The sequence below is a fragment of the Thamnophis sirtalis genome, unplaced genomic scaffold, assembly GCF_051295495.1.
Source record: "Thamnophis sirtalis isolate CommonGarterSnake01/CBP01778 unplaced genomic scaffold, rThaSir2_p1.2 scaffold_1, whole genome shotgun sequence".
Classification (NCBI taxonomy): Eukaryota; Metazoa; Chordata; class Lepidosauria; order Squamata; family Natricidae; genus Thamnophis; species Thamnophis sirtalis.
In genome coordinates, this window is record NW_028261381.1 from 7,589,539 (window position 1) to 7,616,600 (window position 27,062).

Consider the following 27,062-nt stretch of genomic DNA (forward strand, 5'->3'; position numbering starts at 1 on the left):
AAGCGCAAAAGAGAAGGCTTGGCTAGCTCCGCCCACCGGAGAGGATCACAGAGACCCTGAGGAAGAGGGTGGGTCGCCGCTCTGGCAGCTGGCGGGAAACTCGCGCTTGTTGTGGTGCTGCGATCTTGGTGAGCGGGCAGTGAGGGGTCTGGGCGGCACGAGCCGGGGAGGGGGGAGGGGGGGAATTCGGAGCTCGCCCCTCGCCTGAGGTGAAAGGCGGTTCAACGTTAAGAGCGCGTGGTCGGGACTTCCGCGCGCGAGGCGGGGGAGGGGGGGTGAAGGGAGAGAGAGAGAGAGCGAACCAGCGGCAAATGTCGCCCCTCAAATTAACCCCCCGAAGACCTGTTGCTCGGTAACGAGGCGGCGGGAACGGTCGGAAGGCTGGACCGGTGAGATGCGCGCTTTGGTTAAAATAGGAGGCGGCGGTTCCTGCCTAAGGACGTGCGCCTTTCTCCTCCTTTGTCAAGCGCCTGTTTGCCCACCGAGTCCTTGTTCTGTGGTTTGGTGGCGACGGATAAGATACCGACTCGGTTGACTTTTGGGGGGGGGAAAACAAGAGAAGGGAGAGTAGCCCGTTCAAGGGGGAATCCCTTCTTCCTCCGACCCCGCAAACCCTGCGTGAAGTTGTTTACGGTTGGGTGTAACGTCAAGTTCTTCCAGAAGCGACTCGCAAAGGATGCGATCCGACGCTGCCGACAAGCGGGGCATGTTGGGAATTGTAGTTCGAATACGTGGGGCAGTTACGGGCCGCTGGTGTCGATTCCATTCTTTTGGAGATTGCCTTTCTTATTTTGAGGCCATTCGTAATACCTTTATTCAGATTAAATCTTTGGGTTTGGTTTTTGTGATGTCCTCCTGTGATTGTGGGCTTGCTTAATTGCCCACAACATGCTGAAAAGTGGGTCCTGTTTCCTCTTATTGGAAATAATCCCATTTAACACAGCAGGGCTTAGTTTTGAATAGGTATCTAGAGCAGTGTTTCTCAACCTTGGCAACTTGAAGATGTCTGGACTTCAAGTCCCAGAATTCCCCAGCCAGCGAATGCATTCGCTGGCTGGGGAATTCTGGGACTTGAAGTCCAGACATCTTCAAGTTGCCAAGGTTGAGAAACACTGATCTAGAATAATTGCAGAAGGCATTCGCTGGCTGGGGAATTCTGGGACTTGAAGTCCAGACATCTTCAAGTTGCCAAGGTTGAGAAACACTGATCTAGAGGATTGTATTACAGACAGTCAACTCGATTTAGAACCATTCGTTTAATGGCTGTTCAAAGTTGCAGCGCCACTGAAAAAAGTGACTTATGACTGGTTTTCACACTTGCAGCATCCCTATTGTCACATGATCAAAATTCAGAAACTTGACAACAGGTATGTATTTATCACCTTTTGAAATGTTCCTTCAAGCAAAGTCAATAGGGAAGCTGGATTCAATTAACAACCACGTTACTAACTTAATTGCACAATTCACTTAACTGTGGCAAGAAAGGTTGTAAAATAGGGGAAAATTCACTTAACAGCTGTCTTGCTTGGCAGCAGAAATTTTGGGCTCAGTTTAGATTGTAAGTCGAGGATTACCTGTGCAATATTCTTATGATGGCTTTAGCATCATATTCTATTTCTTTAATGAGAAATATAATTGCCTACCCTTGTTCCTTTCCAAGTAAATGTGCTTTAATCAATGATATTGGTTAACATTCTTTTTACATTGATGTGAAAGCCAGTCAGAATTTTTGTGTAACCTTTGAACAAAATTTTGTAAGTTTGGGTAATGTATTGTAATACCTAAATTATTGCCATTTCATCTATAAAGTAGTATGTAGTAATTATAGACTATATATATATATATCTTTTTAGTGGTAGGCTATAATGTCATATTATTTTTAAGAATAGAATATGTTTACATATTCTGCATTTATCCATAGCGGTCTCCATTGTATACTGTTTATGCAAAAAGTTTAATTAGGTGGCAAAGAAGAATCACTAGGAGTGTTCTGCAAAAAAAAGTGTGTGTGTGTGTGTTTGTGTGTATCATATTCCAGTTATTGATAGCAAATTATTGGAAAATATAGATAAAATATAAAAATAAGTTTACAAGCATTGCATACCTTAGTCAGATAAGGAAACTCAATCCCTACTGTTGCAAATCAGCCTTTCTGATTATTTGATATTTCTTAATTGCATTTTTCCTTGTTTCCTCCAGATTACACAGGATGCCAAGTTGGGCCCTACCATCACCACAGGCTTACACTTTAGTCTTCCCATATGTAAGTGAGTCAAGTAATTATCTATTCTACTACACAAATTGTTTTATTGTGTTTTTACTGGTCAAAGTTATCTAGTTTTGAAAGTGAGTTTTGTATATTTTGAGATGCCAAATTTAAGTTTTGCCTTACTCCATTGTTATGTTAGGAAGATATTATCTAAAATTCTACATGAGTGCCTTCTTGGATAGCAACATCCATCAAGGAAATTATCCAATGTTTTGTTTAAACATATATTTGTTTTCTCTATTTCTGTTGAGGACCAGCAAGCTTTTATAAAATCCAAGTTATTACTTCTAGTAGTAATAATATATAATTTTTCCTGACTTAATATGCATTCTAGGTTTAGGTGTTATTCATAATAATAAATTAAACTTATATGAGACTTGTGCCTTGATAGGAATATGTCAATTTATTCCTTTTTGGCTTAGATACCTCGATATGAGTAATCCAGAGATAAAGAAGATTAATCTCCTAGAGGTTAAATTTGTGGCTGATGAAGATGTTCTGAAGCATATCTCTGAGGATGCAGGTATCCTTAGTTGCTTTTGTTTATTATTATTAGAATAAGGTGACTAATTCTGAATTTTCCAAAAATATTAATATTTTTGTTGTGCTTAAATATTTAATTACAGCATTTTAAAAGCAGTGGCTTTTTCTGTATTTGGAGAAATTAATTACCATTTGATCCTCTGAAAATATAATGTGAGAGCAAGACAATGCTGCTAAAGTATTTAGCAATCTTTCAATAGTAAGTTAATGTCACTAGTATGGCAACTTTGCAACAAAAATACAACACGTTATCTTTCAGTGTAGATATATAGAGACAAAGCTTTGCCTTCAGGAAGTTTTGACAACTGACCTTTTTTGTAATATCAACATTGTAATATTACTTCTTAAAGTAATTGTTTTGTTTTCTTTACATTCTTATCAACAATTTTCATACAGCTTTATTTTTCTAGAATGTACAGCTTCCCTGAAATGATCAGTTTTCACAGACCTACAAAAATTGTAACTGTTGAAATATTTTTTTCTTAAGCAGTCTTATTGCATTTTCAGGTCTCAAAGTTCGTAAGTTGAGTGTTCCGCCTACACTTGATATTAAAAAATGGATGAAAAATCTGGAGAACAGCTCTGATGATGAAGCCCAGGATATTTTTAAAGAAGAGGATTACGTGACTGCCCTAGACGTCCAAGGTACTTCAGGAAACACAACATTTTCACAGCCATCATTATGCAGATATTTACTTCATATTATGCATGAAAATATTCAATATTTTGTACATAATGCCACCAAGAAATTAGACACTAATATTCACTCTTAAAAATAAATATTTATATTGCTAATAAGTTATAATCCGTTGTTGAACATAGAACTTCTATAAATCTTTTACTGCTTCCCTCTAAAGCTTTCTTCTAAGGGTTAATTGATATGTATGGTTTTTTTTAGAGTCAGTGAGAAATGGTTCCAGTGCAAGTGGCGGTGAGGTCTTTCCATTCCAAACCCCAAAACGCTCTAATAGGATGGCAGAGAGAGGCATGTATTGTGTTTCATGTTCTGTTTCTTTTACATACATAGGTACTTCTATACCTCTGTATGACTTGCTTTCCCATGGATTCCTTTAAAAAAACAAAATCTGCTCTGAACCCACAATCCAAGTCTGTCAGTCCTATGAGTAACAGATTCCATGAATATGTATAAAATACATGTAATTAGTCCTGCAGTGTTCACCAGTTTTGTTGGACTGATGAGATTTTATACCTCCACAAAACTAGCCCTTTGTTAATTTATATTGGAGAGCAACCATTCCAGTCTGGAAGAGGGATCAAACGAGAAATTGGCAAAGACTCTTTACGTAAACACAAGAATGTTTTTGAATCTTACCTAGTCTTTCCCAGGTGAATCTACCTCTTTCGCAGAATAGTTCTGTGAAATTGGCATAGAACAATAAAGCACCTAGTTTGAACTTTACACATGTGGGTCTGCTTATTTGTACCTGACAGCTTGATAGCTTGCTTCTAAAAGTTTGCAAAATTCTAAATACAGCATGTATCACAACATCGTTAATATTGAAATGTTTTAAAATAAAAAGCTAAACCTAGTGTATGCTGACCTTTTTTTTAAACTGCCCAATAGCCAAAATGCTCTGGGTAATATACAATTTCAAAAACAGGAAATTAAATCCAATTTTAAACTTGTATGATAAAACCAAATAAAATACAAGATAAAAGCACCCTATATACTAAGCAGCAGCACAAGTTAAAGCCAATTATACAGTTTGTGATTTGATGTCAGAGCTATGTTAATCTGAATACTAATTCAGCCTCTTTGGGGAGAAAAATCCATAAATGGTGTGACACCCCAGAAGAAGTATTTGTAAAATAATTGTTTTGTTATTACTCCTAAAAGGTTCCTACAAAGTAAAGGGCTGTTTAGGGAACCAAAGACTTTGAAAATCAAGATTGGTAAAATGTGTGCAAATAAATAAATAGGTAATAGGTATCAATATTGCCCTGGATATTTCTTGTGTGAGAATCATATTATTTACTGTTGCTAATTACTTTAGATATTGAATACATTTGTACATGGTACAGTGTCTTATGCTGTCCTTTTGAGTATTTAAGTACTATTTGCATGCTGCTTTAATTGGAAATTTCTTTTTTACATTTAAAGTTTCTGAGCTAATTCAGAACTCAGCAAAGAATGCAAAACAAAACAGTTCGAAGAAGCTTGAGGAAAAAACAGACACTCCAAAAATCAGCAGTAGTAAGTTCTGTTAATAGTTTTTAAAATGTTAACTATTTGATTAAAATAGAAAATTACAGAATTTGCTTTTTTTTTTATAAAAAAGGTCATTCTAGTGAAATGAGATAAACAAGAATATGTATTTTATATTGCATGTATTTGTTGCTTAGCTGTGAACTTACATTTTGTAGAATACAGTATTTGTCTTACAATTGTTCTAAAATGGAAAATAAATTGAATGCCGAATATAGAACTACCATCCCTTACTAAATGAATGCCAAAATAAGGGTGCAATTTCCATCTGATCATTTCTCATATAACCATCATTTATTAAACTTGTATGCTGCTGCCTGATTCTCAACAATTCTGGCTGTTGAGTAAAATACTCAGGCATCTCTAATTATTCATGTGAATTCAGTTTTTGTTATGAAGCCAGTATGATTTTGTGTCTATGAACATGGTCAAATTTTGCTACACTGTCTAAAGCCAGACACCCTTTTATTACATTAATGATGTAATCATCAATTGCTTTATTTTGCTCCCATCTGCTGTAGATTGTTAGATATTGTGATCAGTGACCATAATAAAGATATGTATGTGAGTGCCCAACTTCATTGTGAATATTTAACAGAAATTGGAAAATATTATAATAACTGCTTGAAAGGAGTATTTGGGAATTCTGCATATATGATTATATACTGTACTTCCTATTATACTAATTACTATATATTACTACATGATTATTGATATGCAGTTTCCAAAGACTCTAGTTTTAGCCTCATTTCCATTATATTGTTTCTAATTGCAGAGTGGTATGAGATTGTAGTGTCCATAACTATGGAAGAAATGGCATAGATTAATAGCTGCACCTCAGAAGAAGTTAGTATCAGGTCCTACAGATTTGCTGATTATTGTGCTCCCAAATTCCTTGTCTGAACTAGCAGCGTAGAAACCTAAATTTATTGAAACATTATTTACAAGGCTGGGCTATCTTTATAATTCAGATAAATTGTTAGTAGCATAGAATTTATATAGGGAAGACATTGGCAATAGACTTGTCAAGGCAAAAAACTCCAATAGAAAAAATTACTATTGACACCTTTAGTTATAAAAAAACACAGTTTGGTTCTTGCTTATTTAAATGTACAGGGATGACAATTGTTACTTGTATAGAAAAATGTGTACATGCTGCATATTAAATTAGGCTGAATCTGGTTTTAGCTGAAATTTATCTTAAAATAATACATTTGAAAGTGTGCCAAAACCCATGATATTTATAGGTAATCATAATCTGTGACTCAATTTTTAATTTTCAGAACGTTCTTCAAGCAAAGACCAGGAAGACGTGAGTGATATTTTTTGACTGTTAAAAATATCAATGTGATTGACTTAAACTTGGAAAATTGAGGCTACTTATGCTGACAATGTATTATTTTCTAGTCTGCAGGTATAAATAGATTTTCAAATAGTTTAAGTATGTTTTCAGTCTTAAGATACCTTTCTGAAAATTATATACAATAGTTAAATTTGGATTTTCTACTTCCTCTTATTTAACTATATCTGCCAGGTTTGCATTGGAGAGTTCCCATCTCTCCAAAATACAGGTGGAGGTCTATTAAGGCAGGGGTCCCCGCGAGCGCCTGTTCCGCCCCCAGCTCATATGCCTCCCAGCCTCTCCCTGCAGAGCCAGGGTGCCGCTGTGCTCAGAGCATAACTTCTCCGGCTTCCAAACTCCAAACTTGGCTGCCGAGTCTTCCAGGAGTGGTCGCTCTAGGAGTACGCTCTATCATTGTGGACTGGCTGCTGGAAGACTCTCTGTCCGGCAGCTGGCCCACAACCATAGAGCGCACCCCTAGAGCGACCACTCCTGGAAGACTTGGCAGCCGAGTTTTGGAGTTTGGAAGCCGGAGAAGAAGTTATGCTTGGAGTGTGGGGGCAGCGGTGCCCTGGCCCTGCAGGGAGAGCTGGGCCAGGGCATGGTGGGGCTGGGAGGCATGCTTGCTGGGGGCGGAACAGGCGCTCGCGCAACCCCCTTCTCCAGTCAGGCAGAGCTCCATGCACTGACCTAGAGGGTATTCCTAATGGGCAAAGCGGTGGGAGCTGGGGAGTGGGCAGAGCGCCAAGTGCCTTGGCGCCTTAGGGATACCCCCTTATTCAGTGAATGGTGCTCTGCCCAGCTGGAGAGGGAGTTTGCCGGGCAGTTGCTCGTGAGCGTGGTCACCTCATGGCTGCTTCGCCCCTGAGGCTGTGCCCGGCTCTTCAGGAACCAGTTCACAAAGGAGCATCTGCCCAGCAACCCCAAAACAATAAGCCCTCCCCCTATAATAAGCCTAAGGCCATATTTTGTGGGGCAAAAGAAAATAAGACTCTGTCTTATTTTGGGGGAAACACAGTAGAATATTTAGATATAAGATGTTGTTTGAGAATGGGATCTAATATACTTGCTATTCCTAACAGACTAAAAGAAATGATTTATTATCAAAATTATCTTACCGGACTCGGAAAAGAATGACAGGTAAGAAATAGTAGTTCCAACTAACACAATTTAGTGACATTATGAGATATTTCTCCGATAATTTGCTTTCCAGTTCCAGTCTTTTGAGATTTTTAGTGAAGCTTTCCAAAGTCCTGACTTAATGTTTTAATACTAAATGTAAAATATGAATACCGGTGGTCTCATGAGAAAATCACTGTTTTCTATCATACATCAAGACAATGCTGGCTGTAACATGTTGACTGCCTATGATAGTCATAGCTATAATGTAGTTTACAACTGCATTGAGTTCCATGAAAACTAGGTCAAAAGTATATGAAAAACAGCCCAAACTCACATGTGAGGAACAGAAGGGGAAACTCCTGAGAACACAAGAACTCTGTTGAATCAAATTAAAAATCCATCTTGTCCAGCATTCTGCTCTCCTCCCCCCCCCTCCGCAAATTGATGAGAAATTAATAGCCTTATTGTACTCTTGTTTTCCTAGCAAGTGCTACAAGTAGTCCATGGGTCACAACCACTTGTTAAGTGATTGTTCAAAGTTACAATAGTGCTGGATGGGTAGAACTTATAACTGGTCCTCAAAGTTGTGGCCATTGCAATGTTCCCACAGTAACGTCATGATTTGGGTACTTGGCAACTGCCTTGCCATTATAACAAACGCAGTGTCCTCCGATCATATGATCAACATTTGCAATCTTCCTTGTTGGCTTTCCAAATGTAAAATCAACCAGCAGGAAGTTGCAAGTTGTTCCAGTTCCCATTGCTTTTCCCCCCACCTGCACAGTGTAGTGTCCACCTGCAATACCAGGCCACCAATAACTCTTGCCTGTCAGTCTGTTTGCCTGAGACTCCTGCCTCTACCCATGCCATGGTCATGTGAAGTCCTCATTTAATGGCCCACACAGTCTTGGGGTTATGATTGTAAGCTAAGTTTTGTGATGTCACATTTTACAACTGCATCACTTTAGCAATGGAAATTCTGGCCCCAGTTCCATTTTAATCCAAGGACTACCTGTATTCTAAACTATTTTGTTTTCCCTTTTAGCCTTAAACATGTGCTCTGATAGTGAAAGTGATTATTCTGCTTCAAACCCTGAAGAAGAAGGGGATGATGCTTGCTCGGTATCTGCTGATGAAGCTGTTCTTCCAAAAACCCCAATCAGATCCCAAACCTCTTCTGTTCCACCTAGCAAGGAAACATCTGCTAAGAAGCCAAAGAGATGCAGTTCTGTAAGCATGCTCAGAACTCAGTGTGTTTCCAGGGTACAATGAGTACAATATAATGTCTTTTAGAAGCAGTTTTCTCTGCGCTCAAAAATAAATCAAATGCATTTTTCCTCCGAGTAGTTTTGGAAAAGTGTTCTGTTACAGTTTAATTTATCTAGCTTTAATTCTCCTGACTAAATTCTGGAGACAAATTTGCTAAATATTTCCACAAAGTTTCATTTAGTGTGTAAATTCTTGGTTTACCCTCCTAATTATATCCCTAAGTGAAATAAGTTGTATCCTTATTGCAAAGTACCTTTTCTGTAGTTTATATAAATGTTTAACAATAGCTAAAATTAAACACATGGGGAAAGAGTAAAACAGTAAAAATGGAATGGAAACAAGTTTTGTTTTCTTCATATTTCTGTAAGTGAAAATATAACATGCAAAATGTTTGTTTTTAATTACTGTATATACTTGCAGATAAGCCAAGAATTTTAGGTTTCAAAATATATCAAAAATTGGGTTTAGCTTACCTGCAGATGGACTTATCCACCAGTATATATGCTAATATTTTAAAAAATACCTGTTTATACTTGTAGATAAGCCCATTTGTGGATAAGCAAACCCTTAACTTTTTAATCAAACTAGCATGAAAAATTAATCACCAATGGATAAGCTAGTTGTAAAAATTAAAACACAAAAATTTTGAGAGTCAACATATCTTCAGTAACACATTTTTATTATATTTTGATTAAAAAAACATTGGTCAGCTTATCTAAGGTTGAACTTTTCCATAAATATATATGGTGCACTATTAATCATTAGAGGAATTTAGATTCATTTCAATATCCTGTTGTCTATAGTGAAGTTTTGCACATTATTAATCAGTTCTCAGCCATCGATTTATTCTTCAATTAATGTTGACAGAAGATAATACTTATTCTTCTGTTTATTATCAGAGCAATTTGGTGGAAGAGTATTTTGAAGCACACAGCAGTTCTAAAGTTTTAACCTCTGATCGAACACTGCAGAAGTTGCAGAAAAAAAAACTGGATCAGGTAAAGTATGTACTGAGAAAAAGATTTACCAGGATTTACACAATATCCCAAGCAATCAATTATAGTTTACATACTGCATAATGTTGTATCCTCTGTGTATTTAAGCTGTCACTTTGTTTGAACTTGAAAAGCTAAACATTGGACTTGGTTAGTACTTGGATAGAAAAATTGTGAGGAAATCCCAGTGCTATAAACTAGATTTGAAATAAAAAAAACATTCTGAAAGAACTGGGTGGCAAATAACTTGTATGTAGTTTGACAGACAAAGTGCAGATACTGTAATTATCTATCATTTCTGTAGGAACGGAGAAAATTTCTTTGTAAAAAATTAATTACCTACTGCAAATTCTGGCTCATGAGATTTCTGAAAGGATCTGTGTTGTAATCAAGCAGCTTTTTCTTTTCTTGTTTTCTTTTCTTCCTCTGAGTTGATTTTGACTTGATAACTGACTGGAAGAGTCCCTGCAGTTTACTTGGCAACATTTTAAGAAGTGATTTACTCTTACCTTCTTTTTAGACAGAGAGAAAGTGACTAGCCATGAAAAGCCAGCTAGGTGACCTTGGGTCAGTCAGTCTCTCTTAGCCTAACTCACTTCACAGGGTTGTTGTTGTGAGGAAAATAGGAGGAGGAAGGAATGTTGTCTATGTTTGCTACCTTGAGTTATATGTAAAAATAATAAAGGCAGGATACAAATAAATATCTTAAACGCAAGACTAGAATTCATGGTTTCCCAGTTTCTAACCTGATGCTTTAACCCCTGTCCTAAAGTAGTTTTCAATCGAGCAGCTTACAAGCTTTTGATACAGTAAAACTTTAAAAAAATTGTAGTATCATTATCTAAGTACAATGAGATATTCCTTCGATTTTTTGTACCAACTTTCCTAATGTTACTGCTCTTTAGATACCTGAATAGGATGTGCAGAATTCATCAATTGAATCCAGTCACTTCCTTCATCATGCCATTCCAGAATTCTCTGAACCATGCTGTTCTGGAGCAATTCAACAGACTCCAGAAGAAAACACTCTAGGTTAAAAAATATCCCAGACATTCTGTTCCCAAATCTATGAGTTTTGCCCAATGCTATATATAAACTTCAACTACTGGGGTTCCCTATTTGGCATAGGGATTGCTGAGGATTCAGGAAATTGGGTACGTGCATCATTGTAGTGTCCAGTATTTTTTCCTACACTTACCAGGAAAGTACACATTTAAATCAAAGAAGTACAGTCAGCATATCCACTTTGAAGCACATTCTTGTTCTCCATTAGCATCTGCTTAACTCAAGGACCCTATTTTGCTGGAATCACAGGAGTAATGTATGAGTCCAGCATGCAGCTTCTCTAAGCACACATGACTGCATCGCATGCAAAACATCATATATATATGAACCCAATATTTTTTACTGTTGCCTTTTTGTTACATTTGTTATATTTATGCTGATAAATAAATAAAGGGAGACTAGTATAGATCTATTTCAAGCTATTTAGCTCTCGTCACAAGAGACCATCCAGACAGAAACCCAATATTTTTTACTGTTGCCTTTTTTGTTACATTTGTTATATTTATGCTGATAAATAAAAAGGCAACAGTAAAAAATATTGGGTTTCTGTCTGGATGGTCTCTTGTGACGAGCCTAATGACAGAGAGTGGAAGTGTGACCTTCCTCCCATACTTGGGCATACCAGGGGTTGTGACTTTAAGTATATACCTCCCACCCTGGCTGGCTGATAAGGAGTCGTTCTCTGTAGCTCAAAAGGTTAACTCCCTGTCTGGGAGGCAATGGAGCACAGGTTCGATTCCCAAAAAACTTGGGTATGGCTAGCTGATGAGAGCTAAATAGCTTGAAATAGATCTATACTAGTCTCCCTTTATTTATTTATCAGCATAAATATAACAAATGTAACAAAAAAGGCAACAGTAAAAAATATTGGGTTTCTGTCTGGATGGTCTCTTGTGACGAGCCTAATGACAGAGAGTGGAAGTGTGACCTTCCTCCCATACTTGGGCATACCAGGGGTTGTGACTTTAAGTATATATATATATATATGTATATATACATATATATATATGAATAAACACAGACAAACACCACAAAAATATCTTCCATTGCAAATTGTAAAGAGTGTGTCAATTGGTTACAAAGAGCTTTTGTGCATCCCTTCCACAGTCATCACCTACAATTCATATCAAGTTATATATTTTAAATCAAATATATCTATATATATTACTATCATCATACCTCAATCTTCATATGACTAAGATTGTTTTTACGTCCCTTTATATTAAATATTCCAAAATTTAAAGCAAAACCACATGATGGCATTCCGTTATCTATTTTCAATATCATCCAGCAACATTACATCTTTATAACACTTTCTAAATAAAAATTAATTATGTTTAATAATAAAGTTTCTAGACCTTCTTTCTTAATCACTGTTTACAATTTATATCCTATTTCCCTTTTATCATGTTAATACAAATATTACATTATTATCATTATCAATCATTTATTTAACAATATCAGTCATCATTTCATTTTTTTTTGTCTTAGTTTAACTAAATTTGACTTACTCTCTTTTTTTAATATTATAAGCTTTTATACATAACAGAGTTTTTAAACTTCCTTTCATGATCACCATTTAGAATTTATACCAAATTTCCTCTTATCAAATCAATACATATGTGTACATTATTATCTTCTCCTTATCTCTTCTGTAAACAAGCTGAAGCCTTTGAAGTACAAAGTCAAAATGATCAAAGAGAAAAAAAAGAAAGCAATATTTCCAGGACTCAACCTCCAACCTCCAACCGGCAGTGTAACTTCTTTTCCCTTTGATGTTACTACCCTCTTTATATTCCTTTTATATCTTCTTTATATTCCAGGCTTAAAAGAAACAAAATTCTTAAATGGAGCAAAATAAAGAGGAAAAAAACCATCCAGACCAATATTATAAAAATAAAGAAAAGGATTTAATCCATAGGTTAAAAAAAGAAATAGAAGAAGAAAAAACAATACTTTCACTTTACAAAGTAGGAAATATTTGCAAAACTTCCATCCATAAAAGAAAATGAAAAAAAAGGATAACATACTGTCCAATATAGCTTAATTTCGCCACTTATTTTCTTTTCTTTGCAAGTTTAATTTAGCTTTGATTTTTGGGGGGCAGTCTCTCTTATAACAATAAAATTTCCTCAGCAGATGGACACACTTTCTCTTTCTGCTTTCCTCCCATTACGAAGCTGTCCCAACTTCAGCAGCTTTTGGCTGCGCTTCTGTCGCTGGCAAGAAGAGATTCTCTTGGATTAATCAGGGACTTTGCAATGTCCCTGAGATCAGCAAGACGTGCTCTTCCATGTCACCGTCTCTTCGGGACGGTTTAGGTCCAAAAGGACCATCCAGTGGCAAAAGTATCAACTGCAATCTTAGAGATCGCTCGTCGTACCATTGCGACGTCAGCTCCTGTCTCCACGAAACATCTTTACATCTTTAAAATACTGTATATTCCTTTTTATTTGTTCATCACATTTATATTCGGCTGCAATTCTCCTTAAAAAAACCCAATAACAAATAAAACTTAAAAATACAAGAAAAAGCAGTCAAAAATAGACAAATCCACATTCCAGAAAGCATCTGCATCAGCTCCCAAATGCTCCATTTTCAGAAACTGCCAGAACACAACTTGTGACGAACCTATTTAAGAGGGATGGTTTGATTACAAAAAATACTCCTTACCTCCCCAAAATTTGGGACAGTCACGATTTTCTCAGCATGATCAAAGTGGTTGAGCCAATTCTGGTGGAGGAATGCAATCCTAAAGGTAACTCAGCACCAAGTCATAAAACGTTTCATAGGTTAAAGCACTTTCAATTGCATTCTATTAGTCTTTAGCTCTTTTTGAACTGGGAGATGGAGAAGGAATTGAGAAATTCTGATGATGGAGATTATTCTGTTCAAAGCCTTTTCATCAATTAAGAACTTTCTCATTATATCAATAATCAGAAATTTACTGATGAGTCCTTTTTTTCTGCAATGACTAAATGGTCTAGGAATCCTTACAAAACCTCTTGAACAACACACCTGTTGCTTTTGCTGCTGAACGGGAAAAGTTAATGCAACAATATGAATCCCTCTTCTACAAATGGATGTTGCAGCTGCAGTAAGTATCCCTTATATTTTAGTAGAAGTTTGCAGTCCAGCGAATAAATTGAAATAAATCCCCATAGTTATGCCTTGAAATCATCTTGTTGAATAAAACTGGATCATTGGATGTAATTGATATTTCACTATTGTATGTGGTTAATATTTCCTAGAATTGAGGTCTGCATAAACAATTTGAAAAAGTAGAAATAATTCAGCTGTGACATGATAATTTCATTTATTTTCCTATTTGTGCACACCACAATCAACTGGCCCTCAGTGGCTTAAAATCAACATCCATGGTAAAAATTAAAATTCAGAAAGTCCCAAAAGCAAATAAAAACAAAATCCTCCAAAATCATTAATAGTTATTAGAATAATTTAGTATAATTATCCTGAGCCTTCAAAGAACTTCCAGGGCAATTCTATTTTTTAATAGCTTCTATGGAATCCTTGGTGCTCAATGATGAGCTTATTAGTTATTTGCAGAGGTTTCATCACCCTACTAGATAACATCAATGGGGTTGATCGATGAATATGGGGTTTGCTCTCTATGTATAGTGCAAAAAGAATAGTTGTTCCTTGGTGGAGATTTATCAACATGCAAATTTCTCTCATTTGCATGCTTTCTGAAGAGTTTGATGTCTGCATTTTAACCCTGAACTACATATATTTTCTTCTTTTGTACCAACATAGGGCATCAAATGCTTCAGAAAGAATGCAAATGGGAGAAATTTGCATGTAGGCAAACTTCTACCAAGGAATGACTATTCTTTCTGTCTGAATGCCCATAAAGAGAGAGCAAAACCTATACTCGGCACACTGATGATGTTACCTAGTTAGGTGATGAAACTCCTGATAGCCAACAACCAAGCCCAGCATCAAGGACGCCACAGTTCAACCCTAAGCTACATACACTCTATCAATAGCTTATAGAAAATAACTATAAGTAGTCTTCAACTTAAAACTATTCATTTAGTGACTGTTCACTAAATAAACAGCACAGAAAATAGTGATTTATGACTATGACTATACTTAAGCCATTTACAGCATTCCCATGGTTACATGACAAAAATTCAGCCGCTTGCCAACTGGCATATATATGGTCATGCATATATGACCATTTGTGATCTTCTGACAAGCAAAGTCAATGGGGAAGCCAGATTCATTTAACAAGCATGTTATTAACTGTTGTGATTCACTTAACAACTGTGGCAAGAAAAGTCATAAAATGGGGCAAACTTATTTAAACAACTGTCTTATTTAGCAGTGCAAATTTTGGGCTCAATTGTGGTTGTAAGTAGATCTGTAATGCTGAGAATTTTAATATGCACTGAGAGACTTTTCCAACTCAAAAAAGTAAATGGAATGAAATAGATTCAGTGCTAAGCAAATTCACCTCAATTCAATAGCAATAGCAATAGCAGTTAGACTTATATACCGCTTCATAGGGCTTTCAGCCCTCTCTAAGCGGTTTACAGAGTCAGCATATCGCCCCCACAGTCTGGGTCCTCATTTCACCCACCTCGGAAGGATGGAAGGCTGAGTCAATCTTGAGCCGGTGAGATTTGAACCGCCGAACTGCAGATAGCAGTCAGCTGAAGTGGTCTGCAGTACTGCACTCTAACCACTGCGCCACCTCGGTGCAGTAGAAAACATTAGATATTCAGAATCAGAGGTAGGTTGCTGCCGGTTTGGCCTGGTTTGGCCAAACCGGTAGTGGAATTCAGGCCTGGTTGCAGAACCGGCAGCGACCCAGGCCTGATATGCCCCTGAACCCGCTCCCTCGCCGCCGTTGATGTCGTCGCCATTTCAATTTCCATTGAATAACACACACACACGGGTTACATACCAGTTGTAAAACCGGCAGCAACCCACTCCTGTTCAGAATACTGATATTTTTTCCCCTCCTGTTTAAGATAAGCTTTTACTATTAATAAAACACTTAATTAAGATAGAAAATCAGGATAGACAATTAACAGAAAACTTGTTCAATGATAAAGAATTGTCAGTTTGTCTGTTTAGAAAAAAATGGTATACTACTGATAGCTAAACTGAAATCCTGGGTTTTAAAAAAATCTAGTAAGTAAACACAACAAATTTTGTGCACACATCCCATTTTTAGAACAATAAGTTCTTGTGGTCAGCCTAAACAATTTCAATACATCATAGTGCATTGCATTTTGTTTTGTCATATTTAAGGGCTTTTTTTTCTTTATTTCTTACAGCCTTGGGTTCAATATTGTGCTATACGGATTAGGTTCAAAAAGAGATCTATTGGAGAATTTCCGTATTTCTCTTCTGCAGGATTCTGTGCATCTTGTTGTAAATGGATTCTTCCCCAACATCACTATAAAATCAGTAAGCAAAAACAGATGTATGGCTGGCTTTGATTGGTTAACAAAAGCTTTATTACAAAACGCATTAGTATAGAGAAAGGTGTTACAGGTAGTCCTTGTTAAGGACTGCTTCATTTAGTTCCTTTTTCACATTTATGATGGTGATGGAAAGTAACTGTACAGCCAATTCTCACATTTATGACTTGCTCAGGTCTGTAAAGAAAAGGAAAGTTGAAATAAAATCATAAGCATTGTTGTAGTTTCATCCAGCAATTGTTTCACTTAACTGAGTTGTTGTAGCTAATAGTGATCACTGAATGGAGACTAACTGTACATTTCTCAAATTGCTTATCTTTTCTGCACTTAATCCTAGAATATGATGGCTGCGTTCTGCCAGCCCAGCTAAATTACATTTTGCTGTTTGTAATTTAGAGTGTTTTGTGATCGAGCCAGTTGTGGTTTGTTTAGTAAACCATAGTTAAATCATGGCTTAGAATATTCTAAGAGTATAGATAGCCAAACTACGTTGTGGACTTATTTTTGAGTGCAATTTCTTTATTTATAGATTCACTTGCAAAGAAAAATGAGATGCTAGGAACAAATTGGATTAATTTGAAACATAGGAACTACTTGGCTATGGAGGTTCTCAATCATTCAGGTCATAGTTGTCCCACAGGTACTTTTCCTAAAAGGCAACTGGACTTTGTTGGTTTTTTCCTTAAAAATGTTCCTTCAGAAGTGGAGGATCTTGGATGAGAAGCAAAATATTTTCAAGGAAAAAGTCAAGAAAGTCCAATTGCCTTTTGGAAAAGGAACTTTGGGACAGGGGCTACTTGTTCTTATTGTCCATGGAGTCAGCCCTGATTCTTGATGTTTAACAAGTCCCTACACTTTCCTTGACAACATTTTGGGTGTAGTTTTGCTAGGACCTTCATCCCAGCAGCCCAAATGGGCTCTCATAAAAGCTGCAGCCTATGAAATCTTCTTTTGCTTATTATACCTTCTTATATGAAAAGTATTTCTAAATTTTGTGAGTTTCTACAATGATGTAACTTTTAGTACAGGAAAGTTATAATTTATTCAAATAGATATAACAGTCAAAAGTTTTTCACTTCAGATTTAATTCTTCTAAGAATCTTTAAAAACAAAGTGTTAAAAGAGGTTGATGGCCTACCATTTTTCTGTGCCAGATTTTGAATTCTATAACAGAAGAGGTATTGAATCACATGGGTACCTTTCGTAGCCCCCAGGACCAGATGGACTTCATCCTAAAAAGTTTTAAAGAAGGTAAACTATATGGACAGTCATTCTGTGAGGTTATGTATAGCTCCTTTAGACATTCTTGATATAATGTGACTAACGAACGGAGGTGGTTTAAATTGCATTTAATACAGAAAATTTAGAATTTGTGAGACTTGATTCAGTAGGTTTGAAATAATGCTGAAGTTCCTGCTTTGAAGGACAGATTGTCTGGCAATAGGTTTTGAATCCCCAAGTGCCCCCCCCCCCACGCCACCCCAATGATATGAATCATGCAGCACAGATCTTTTGCAGCATTTCTAGTATCCTTGGATTTCTGTCTCGGTTCATCCCAGCTTTTCATCCCAATCAGTGGTCTTCCCTTTTCAACTTGCCATCATGAAGCTCAATTCCATCATGATTGTCCAATTACATTAAATGCATATATTGTTTAACTAATGAAGGTTTAATATACGTTATTCATTCAAAGAAGATTTAATAGAGATGTATGTATCGTAAACTGCTGCTTTAAAAGTAAATTTCATTATAATTTTAAAATATTCATAAACTGTTCTGGAAAACACTTATTTCAAACATTAGCAATTTTTTTCACATAAGCATAAATTATTCCAGGCATAAATCCTATAAGCATTATTTATATATTCTATTTTTGATCTTTGACTATTGATATTTCTTTTTCTTGTTGTTTGCCAGATGTTTCCTCGGAACTATATCTTCTCATCCACAACTTGGACAGTAAGATGTTAAGAGGAGATAAAAATCAGCAAATCCTAGGACAATTGTCTTCGCTTTCCAATATCTACCTCATAGCATCTATTGATCATATTAATGCACCTCTCAGTAGGTTACTGGGTTTTTCAAACTGTATGTTGTGAGTAAATTCATCATAAGTGCCAGACATTAGTAACAGGTCCCCTTATGGTACAAGCATAATTTATTTTAGGGCTGTTTTTTTATTCTGCATATTACCAATGATGGAATTCTTATTATATATTTAAGCTTCTTAAGAGAATATAATTTATTTTGTGCTGGTAAAGCAGAATCTCAGAACAGTTCAATGGGAGTTTCAGATTACAGTTTATTTTAACGGTGTTTTTATAAAGTCTTTTTATAAATAAGTTAAAGACATTGCTTCCCTACAAGATGACAGTACTAAACCTATGAGTCTGCTGTACTTTTGCAGAAACATTTAGATTTATTTAAGTAGTTTTAATCTATTCCTGCCTAGTTAGTCTTCAGAAGCATCTGTAGAATGGGCTAATTCAGCCTGGCATCTCTTTGTTCTTTCTTTCTGTGTATAGCAGCCACACAACATATTCATCTCAATAAAGGAAAAATTCCTAAAATTTTAAAAACCCTTTCTTATGAATCTACTCCATCTTTGACATTCCAAATTGGCTAAAATAAAGAAGTGTTCTTTCCATTTAAAATATAGCATAAAAATTGTAACACAACATAAACCATCTCTTAAACAATCAAAATATAACTTCCACAGATTTCATGACCTTTATAGATTTGAAAGACACTTATATACCATGCACAACCTTTCATAGGTGTATGTAATACTATTTTTTCTATAGGCAAAGTTTTCTTGAAGGCAGTGGGGAACTTCAGTAAATGATGGCTGTCCTACAGGATGTCAAACATAGTCAAAAGTTTGCAGCTCAGGAATTCCTATCAGAAATGGATGGTATGACATTCATTTGCTAAAGCTTAGTGCAGTGCAAATGGCTTCATAAAGCATTTTACACCAAGTGAAGCATGCTTATTTAACATATTCAGACATGAATTATCAGACATCAAAATCCAAATCCTTTCATAAGCAGGTGAGATGCCTTATACGCAACATAGACAAAGAGCATAGAAGTAGATCATGCTAACAGTGCTTTGCTATTTTCAGTCCTGCTTCCAAGATGTACAAAGTTAGGTTACTGTCAGGGAGAGCCAAGGCAGTGAATGCAAGGAACTTGCAATACACTTTATCCTATATTTATTTCTCCATGTCTGTTGGATGTTACGGAAAATCATGATGCAAATGGCAATAGTAATTCCAATGGTTTTCTATTTACTTTGAAGACATTGGTTTTCAAATTCTTCAGCTACTGAATAGATCCCCAGTCATTTCAATCATTCCAAATGTACTCACACAGATAAATTTTCATCATAACATGGAAGGCAGGCTGTGGTTCCCATCAGTTGTCAAAGCCAAAATGTTGTCATTTTGATCTCTAGATTTTGGAGAAGCACTATTATTTAGCCTTTTGATTGTTCATCTTTTCTCTCCTTAAGAGAGAAAAGCAGCAGACTTACCCTGAAAGTATAGACTTTCAAAACTCCAATAGATTTATTGTAGAAAATCTAATGGAGCCATTACAAGAGAATTTCAGCAACAGATGTGTATCGAATGGAAGCTTTATTTATAGTAAATATTGAAATGCTAGCTCCTTTCTAATTTGCATCATGTAATGGATCCAAACCTACTCCCATATTTATTCAATTGTCATCTATGTTGTTTTCTAACCGAGTCAGAACTAAAGAAGCTTCTTAGATGAGAAGTGAAACATCTTCCTCAAGGAACAAAACATAATCCAGTTGCCTTTTGAAAAAGCACCTTTGAGATTCTTCTGTATGGTTATCCTAAGACATTTTTCCTCCAGATTTTTTTCCTATGGCTGTGTCATAGAAGAAGCTGAGTGGACTAATAGGTGTGGCCTTTAAGACTTGGTCTCGTCAAAGTTCTTGTCCTAAGAGATAGGATAAATTAACTCAGTGTTTCCCAACCTTGGCAACTTGAAGATATCCGGACTTCAACTCCCAGAATTCCCCAGCCAGCATTCGCTGGCTGGGGAATTCTGGGAGTTGAAGTCCGGACATCTTCAAGTTGCCAAGGTTGGGAAACACTGAATTAACTCACTCTCTTGATGCCTCTGCTAGACATGTAGACTCTTCATGAAGAAAATCCAGGATCATTTTAAAAATAAAAATAAGGACTGGGATTGGCTATTCGGCTGATTCTATAATTGATGTTTTTCAGAGATGTATGACTTGAGACTCTAGGCTTTCATGAAATCTATGAAAGCTTTGGTCACAGTTCCAGAAGGATTTGAAACTAATAGAACAATATGATGGAATAAGATTGTGTTTAATAATTTAATTATATTCATATTAAATTACATTTTCTTCTTCTTTGGAATGCATTCCCCCGTTTGCCACCCAAAAGCCAGATGACTCCCTTAAACACACTTCTTCATTAAAGATATGTGCTCTTTTCTAATTAGTATCAGACCTCATTCAAACAACAATCTGTCCTAAAAAGAACTTCATGTAACAGTTTGGAATTTCTCTGCCATTTTTATGCTGGCATATAAAAGCTTTGATGGAAAGCTATTTCCACACTTAAGAGTGCTCAAAGTTTTATGGAACGTTTTCTCTGCTCTTAGGGCATTAATATTTTCTTTCTTTTTGATATTTGTCTTCTGCGTTCATAGTGTGGGATCAAGCAAAACAAAGCATGTATAATTGGTTGTGGTATGAAACGACCACCTTCAGCCCTTATGCAGAAGAAACCGCCTATGAGAACTCGCTCTTGGTACAGCATTCGGGATCTTTGGCATTGAGCTCCCTCACACATGTTCTCTGCAGTCTTACTTCTAATGCAAAGTAAGAGATAAGTTTGTGACAAACATGAGAGATTCTTCCCTATGACCAGAAAAAAAAACCCTAGTATGTAAGACTAATACTAAAAATATAATTCTTTATGCATTGCAAGTGGGGATGGAAAAAAACCCTTAATGGTGTTTTCCCAGTGCGGGATAGGGAACTTCTTAGCCCTCCAAATGTGCCATGGCTACTAACTGCCCCATCAACAAGTTTAAGGATGTGTGATGCTTTTGAGTTCCTGTGAAGCAATATGTTGTAATATTTTTCATAAAATAGTTGAGATAGAATGCAAATCTTTAATTTTGCTTTATTGCATTTTTCTTCTTTTAACAAATGAGGTATTTAAAAATAGACAGCATTTCTGTCTTTCTTACGTTTACATGCACACAAATAAATGGCTAAATTTAGATAAATAGGTTTTTTTTTCCCTTTGGGGAAAGTAAAACCAGCTGATAAAAAATGGCAGCTACACTGATGCATGGAATAGCGAGATTGTGTAACGTTTAGTCCAGTGTTTAGTGGAACCATTAAAGAAAATATAAAAGTAAGAATATAAATGGTATGGGGAGTATGGATTTTTCCTAGAACATTTTTTCTCAGTGATAAGTACACTCATTCCTAGTTTTCTGACCGAATTCTATTCCACTGACCAGGTTGTTAAGTGAAATGGTCATTACATGAACACACAACTTTGACACTGTGAAGATCACAGTGATTGCTGTCTCATTCAGAACTTTTTTGTCTTATAATAGCTCCGCCATGGTTACGGGTTGGAAAATGAATTTTTAAATTAGTCATATTTGCAAATGTTTTCTAGGAGCCAAGGTGGCGCAGTGGTTAAAAGCAGCACTGCAGGCTACTGCTAGATCAGCAGGTCAGCGGTTCAAATCTCACCGGCTCAGGGTTGACTCAGCCTTCCATCCTTCCGAGGTGGGTAAAATGAGGACCCAGATTGTTGGGGGCAATATGCTGACTCTCTGTAAACCGCTTAGAGAGGCCTGAAAGGCCTATGAAGCGGTATATAAGTCTACTGCTATTGCTATTGCTATTCTAATTGTGGTTAGTCGCTAAACAAGGAGTGAATGTGTATGTATGGTTCTTGCTGTATTTAACTATATTAACATGGTTGTCTCTTTCCAGGGGTATCTTTAGGCTCTTGGTAGAGTACCAATTGGAGAATAAGGATAATCCCTCCTATTTAGGTAAAGATGCAACATTTGTAATTTGTTTCCTAGAGTTCAAACTATAGCAATGTTGTCAAGATAAGAGTTTGGTAGAGAATTTTGACACTGAACATTATCTGTTAATAAATGGGCTGAGACTTAAATGTTTTTTTTTCTAGTTGGAATATGGTATAGCTTTAAACTAAAAGATCAGTAAGCTAGGATGTATAGTGGAAAATATTTAAGAGCAGTCTGATGCTTTGTAGTCAGAACCAATTCTGGGCTTGGGCTAATGGATCTCCGGGTTTTTTAGGTTGTAAGATTTTTCTGAGCACATCCTCATGAGGAACACAATTTAAATGGCAAAGACGACTGTCACTATGCAGAATTTCTTTTTAGATTTTGCTCCCATTAGCTTACCCAAATAGCTGTTTGGGAAGTAGTTGAAATATAGTTTTTCTCCTTTCATTATGTTCCACTTCTTCAGTTCACCAAACAGCCAAGACATGCTCTCTTGGTTTCTATGGTCATCTAAGCCTTTGACCATAGGGTATAAATGTAGGAAAATTCCAGTGCTGTTTCTCATTGATAAATTCTGATGCTTACTGTTTTTGTGTGTGAAGATAATACATTACTTTATTATAACCTTTTGGTCAAGTATCTACATATCTATGAAAATTAGTATCAAATAATGGCGGAGATCATGCAAAGTCTCCGAGGTGGGGCGTGGGAGGAGTCACTGATGGGTATTAACATGGTCCATTTAAAATATAAATGGGCCGTGTTAATACCCATCAGTGACTGCTCCCACACCACCCTTGAGACATGCAGTTCAGGTAAGACCAACTGACAATCTAAATGTTGAACATTCATAAGGTTCCAGTTATAGATAACTGAATATGTTCTTTTGTCACATTAAGCCAAGAGCAAACTATATTATAGCTTAAAATAATGTGGATGGCCAGCCATTGGAATAGTGCAGTCATAGCCTCCCGTTATGATGTACCTTACAATAATTTTCATACTTTTGACCGATCAATTCCATTATATCTAAATTACAATATAGAGTAAATGGGCTTTGCAATTCTTGTTTGTAAATTACTGACTTTACAAACCTTTCTTTGATATGATGATAAAATCAGAATATAAAAAGAATGAACATACGCAAATTGACATTATATATGCAGACAGATCAGACAACTCATCCTGGCCAACTCGCCATGGGACAACTCGCCGCAGACAATTCAACAAATATAAAACTTAAATGAATTTCAATGGAACTCTGGCCAATAGCAATAAAGTCAATCCAGAAATAAAAAGAGTTAAAATAATTTCAACGAAAAGACAAGACACCAATAATAAAAGTAAGCGCAAGAAACAATTAATACAGGGTTGAATTGTCCTATGGCAAAGTGGTCATGGCAAGTTGTCCTATGGTGGGTTGGTTGTGGCAAGTAATCCTAGACCAGTGTTTCTCAACCTTGGCAACTTGAAGATGTCTGGACTTCAACTCCCAGAATTCCCCAGCCAGCTGGCTGGGGAATTCTGGGAGTTGAAGTCCAGACATCTTCAAGTTGCCAAGGTTGAGAAACACTGTCGTAGACCTGATCAGAACTATGTGTTGAGATATGCACTGAGTATACTCTGAGTTTGAACACTGGTGGCTTGCTTTGTCTTCGGCATTTTTCTACTGTAGTTTCAAACGAATGTTATGTACAATAGTTAATATGTGCATTTCTTATTGAAAGTTTTAGGGGGGGGAGGAAATACCTTCAGCACTTAACAATCAAGTTCTACAGATTAGATGATGTTTCTTGGTGTTGAAATGAAAGTTGTCCATTTGAACAAGAGTTCCATTTTTTATGCTTCATATTAAATCTCTTTTGCTTCTCTTTTACTAGGTCTTTCTTTCCAAGAGTTGTATCAGCGCTGTCGGGAGGCCTTTTTGGTCAATAGTGACCTAACTCTTAGAGCTCAGCTCACAGAATTCAGGGATCACAAGCTCATTCGGACTAAGAGGGTAAGTGAGGAGAATCTTTGTGTCAGTTGTGAACTTTTATTTAACCATGTTTGAGAAAGAATCCAGATTGAATTATTATGGCTACATTGATAAATGCTAGAGAATAGCAATAGCAATAGCAGTTAGACTTATATACAGCTTCATAGGGCTTTCAGCCCTCTCTAAGCAGTTTACAGAGTCAGCATATCGCCCCCAACAACAATCCGGGTCCTCATTTCACCCACCTCGGAAGGATGGAAGGCTGAGTCAACCTTGAGCCGGCAAGATTTGAACCGCTGAACTGCAGATAACAGTCAGCTGAAGTGGCCTGCAGTACTGCACCCTAACCACTGCGCCACCTTGGCTCTTAATATCACGTTAGGTGTTCTTAATGAAGATAAAATGCCATATTTTTTGCAATTAGGGTATTGATAGACGCCAAATAATGTTCTCACTCAGTTATACAGAGTAAAACATAAGGATAACTTTACTGTACTCCTCACAAAATATTGAATTATGTTCTAGAGCAGAGTACCCCAACCTTTCTAGATTGGCAGCCTGAGGTGGGGGGGAAGGCACCTTTATATGTGCATGTGCACCAACGAATGGGGCTGCAAGTGCCACCCCAACGCTTAGGACACTAGCGCCCGCATGCTGCTGCAACACTAGTATGAGGGGTGTGTGTGTTGTGCTCATGGTGAAGGTAGCGTCCGCACAACACTTGCAGCATTGCTAGCACCCGCACGATGCTATTGCAAGTGGGGGTGCACTCATGGCATTGCTAGCACCCACACAATACCACAAGCCTGGTGCAAGTGGAGGTGCACATGCACACACTGGCCAACTATTCAAGTGGCCCAGTGGCCAATAGGCCACAGCCCAGTAGTGGGCCATGTCCACAGGTTGGGGACTTCTGTACTAGAGGGAATAAGTTAAAAAAAATCATTTTTATATTTCTAAGCTAATTCTCAATTTATTTTCAGGGTGCTGATGGAGTGGAATATTTATTAATTCCTGTGGAAGCTGGAATATTGGCTGACTTTTTGCAAAAAGATAATGATGTTTGAAGGCTCACATGTTCAAGGGCAATTCTATTAAGAATTGTTGAATTTTATCCTAAGGTGTGGCCATTTTGCAGATCTCGGGAGTCTATAACCTACCTGTAATAATGGAATGTGATGCTGTTATAAGCAAGACAATTTTTAGCTGCTCAGGTTTCTCTCTTTGCCAGTCTATATTATTGTAGACCAAGGAAATGTCATCTACTGATATTGCTGTGCCTTCTGTTCATAAATCTTCCGGAAATAAGGATTGAATTGGAGAACTTGTGCTTGATAATATACGCGATTGCTTATTAATAGCTGAATTCAGCTATTGACTGGTATATTTTTAATAGATCATAGGCAGACCATTATTGATCTTCAAATGTGTGTCATGTGAGATGGAAGGATTGGATTAGGAAACTGGTTGGACCTGAGCAAAATAAACCATTGATACCAGAGATGTGGATATCATTGTTTATTAAAAATTTAGCCTTAATTGGGAACAAAGGATCCCCCCATATAAGCCATTTTAAATATGATGACAACTGTGTTTTTGTCAACAACAATTGCAAATATGCTTATTTAACTTGTTTTTTACCTAATGACTGTTTAAAAGCTGTCTGAATAAAAATAAACATGCAATTGTGTCCTTTTGTATGGTTCTTTTATGCCATATAACTATTTCTTTGTCTTAGAGACTATTTTTTTAAATACTGAGAGAGCTTTCACTGAAAACAAACTGTTTCTAGACTCTTCCAGAATATCTCTTTTCCCATATCACTCCTGAAGTAAACTTGGCTTCAGAGGTTTATGTTATATTGATATAGATGATATAGGACAATGTTTGACTGATGTTAATTGATGACAAATGGGTTCGAATCTGGTGATAAAAAATGAGTATCATTATACAGAAAGTACAATTAGAAATTAGGGTAACAAATATTGATTTGCCCAAGAAGTACCCAGGATGAAGTAACCAACAAAATTGACCACAGAGAAGGAAAAGAGGACAAGGATAGTGTGTTGGAGCAAGTAAAATGAGGCAAACTAAATATGAACGGATAAAGAATATTCAGTGAGAGAATACTGCTAATTGGAAACTGTACTTAGCTTTCCTCCAACTTGATACTTTCAAAATGTAAAATAAAAATCTAAGCATTCAAGTGTACTTTTCTCTGCTACAATACATTTTGTAGAATAATTTATTGTAAAATAAATTTTGCTTTTTTTCAACCAGCCATTTACTCATTTCGCTAACATTTTATTATTGTTAACATTTTAGGAATCAAAGCATATTTTTGCCAATATTTTTATTAAGTCTCTAAAGGATATACACTTACATTATTTCTCAACATTTGTTTCTTTTACGCGACTTGAAGGGGGTCTCTATCTCTTTCAGAAATGATGATATTGATCTTATCCATAAAATGCACAGCGAGCATTTCTTTCAGTTTTAACAGAAAGCCTCGTTCAGTGTTACTGTGCTCGCACAAAATCACAGAGATCCCTCTGGAAACAGCATCGAGTACTTCATGGTGGGACATCTCTCCTACAATGCAAAGAGAAAGGTCTGTTGGGATGGAACATTCAAGTAAGGTTTATTTGTTTATGATTCTTAAGTAAAACTATCCCCAGAATCTGCGTGTGTGATGAAATAGGTAAAATTTACATTCTTAAATATGCAAAAA

The 27,062-nt window shown here is 36.6% G+C and overlaps 2 protein-coding genes across 5 annotated transcripts in view; one reads left to right on the forward strand and one right to left on the reverse strand.

Moving 5' to 3' along the window:
• ORC2 (origin recognition complex subunit 2) lies at window positions 1–26,610 on the forward strand. 3 transcript variants are annotated; one of them, XM_014057354.2, is made up of 19 exons: window positions 25–128; window positions 1,324–1,367; window positions 2,200–2,263; window positions 2,692–2,792; window positions 3,320–3,457; window positions 3,711–3,797; window positions 4,935–5,027; window positions 6,323–6,351; window positions 7,464–7,521; window positions 8,549–8,733; window positions 9,672–9,770; window positions 13,820–13,929; window positions 16,139–16,271; window positions 17,440–17,536; window positions 18,203–18,349; window positions 20,998–21,169; window positions 22,310–22,371; window positions 24,234–24,352; window positions 25,315–26,610. In XM_014057354.2, the coding sequence occupies exons 4-19, from the start codon at window positions 2,702–2,704 to the stop codon at window positions 25,396–25,398; spliced, it is 1,704 nt and encodes a 567-aa protein (XP_013912829.2). In that variant the 5' UTR covers window positions 25–128; window positions 1,324–1,367; window positions 2,200–2,263; window positions 2,692–2,701; the 3' UTR covers window positions 25,399–26,610. The 3 variants fall into 3 exon arrangements, with proteins under 3 accessions (XP_013912815.2, XP_087563423.1, XP_013912829.2); XM_014057340.2 differs by lacking the exon at window positions 1,324–1,367 and having other exon boundaries at window positions 1–128; XM_087707297.1 differs by lacking the exons at window positions 1,324–1,367; window positions 20,998–21,169; window positions 22,310–22,371 and having other exon boundaries at window positions 1–128.
• NIF3L1 (NGG1 interacting factor 3 like 1) overlaps window positions 16,255–27,062 on the reverse strand; it is a 24,069-nt gene continuing 13,261 nt past the window's right edge. Inside the window, exons 6-8 of one of the 2 annotated variants that reach the window (XR_015695680.1) lie at window positions 26,715–26,923; window positions 17,424–17,517; window positions 16,255–16,462 (exon numbers count right to left, since the gene is read on the reverse strand). Coding sequence is in view for 1 of the 2 variants with exons in the window: in XM_087707307.1 (XP_087563433.1) it covers window positions 26,739–26,923 (185 nt within the window). In the remaining variant the exon portion in view is untranslated. Of the gene's footprint in view, window positions 16,463–17,423; window positions 17,518–25,934; window positions 26,924–27,062 lie in introns of those variants that run through there. The other variant, XM_087707307.1, reaches the window with a different exon arrangement.

What these genes read in the sequence shown, in the direction of transcription:
- ORC2 (XM_014057340.2), top strand. Translation starts at nt 2,702, where the DNA reads ATGAGTAATCCAGAGATAAAGAAGATTAATCTCCTAGAGGTTAAATTT. An exon ending in GACTCGGAAAAGAATGACAG is followed by an intron (nt 7,522 to 8,548) that starts GTAAGAAATAGT and finishes TTTCCCTTTTAG; the next exon opens with CCTTAAACATGTGCTCTGAT. An exon ending in AGCCAAAGAGATGCAGTTCT is followed by an intron (nt 8,734 to 9,671) that starts GTAAGCATGCTC and finishes GTTTATTATCAG; the next exon opens with AGCAATTTGGTGGAAGAGTA.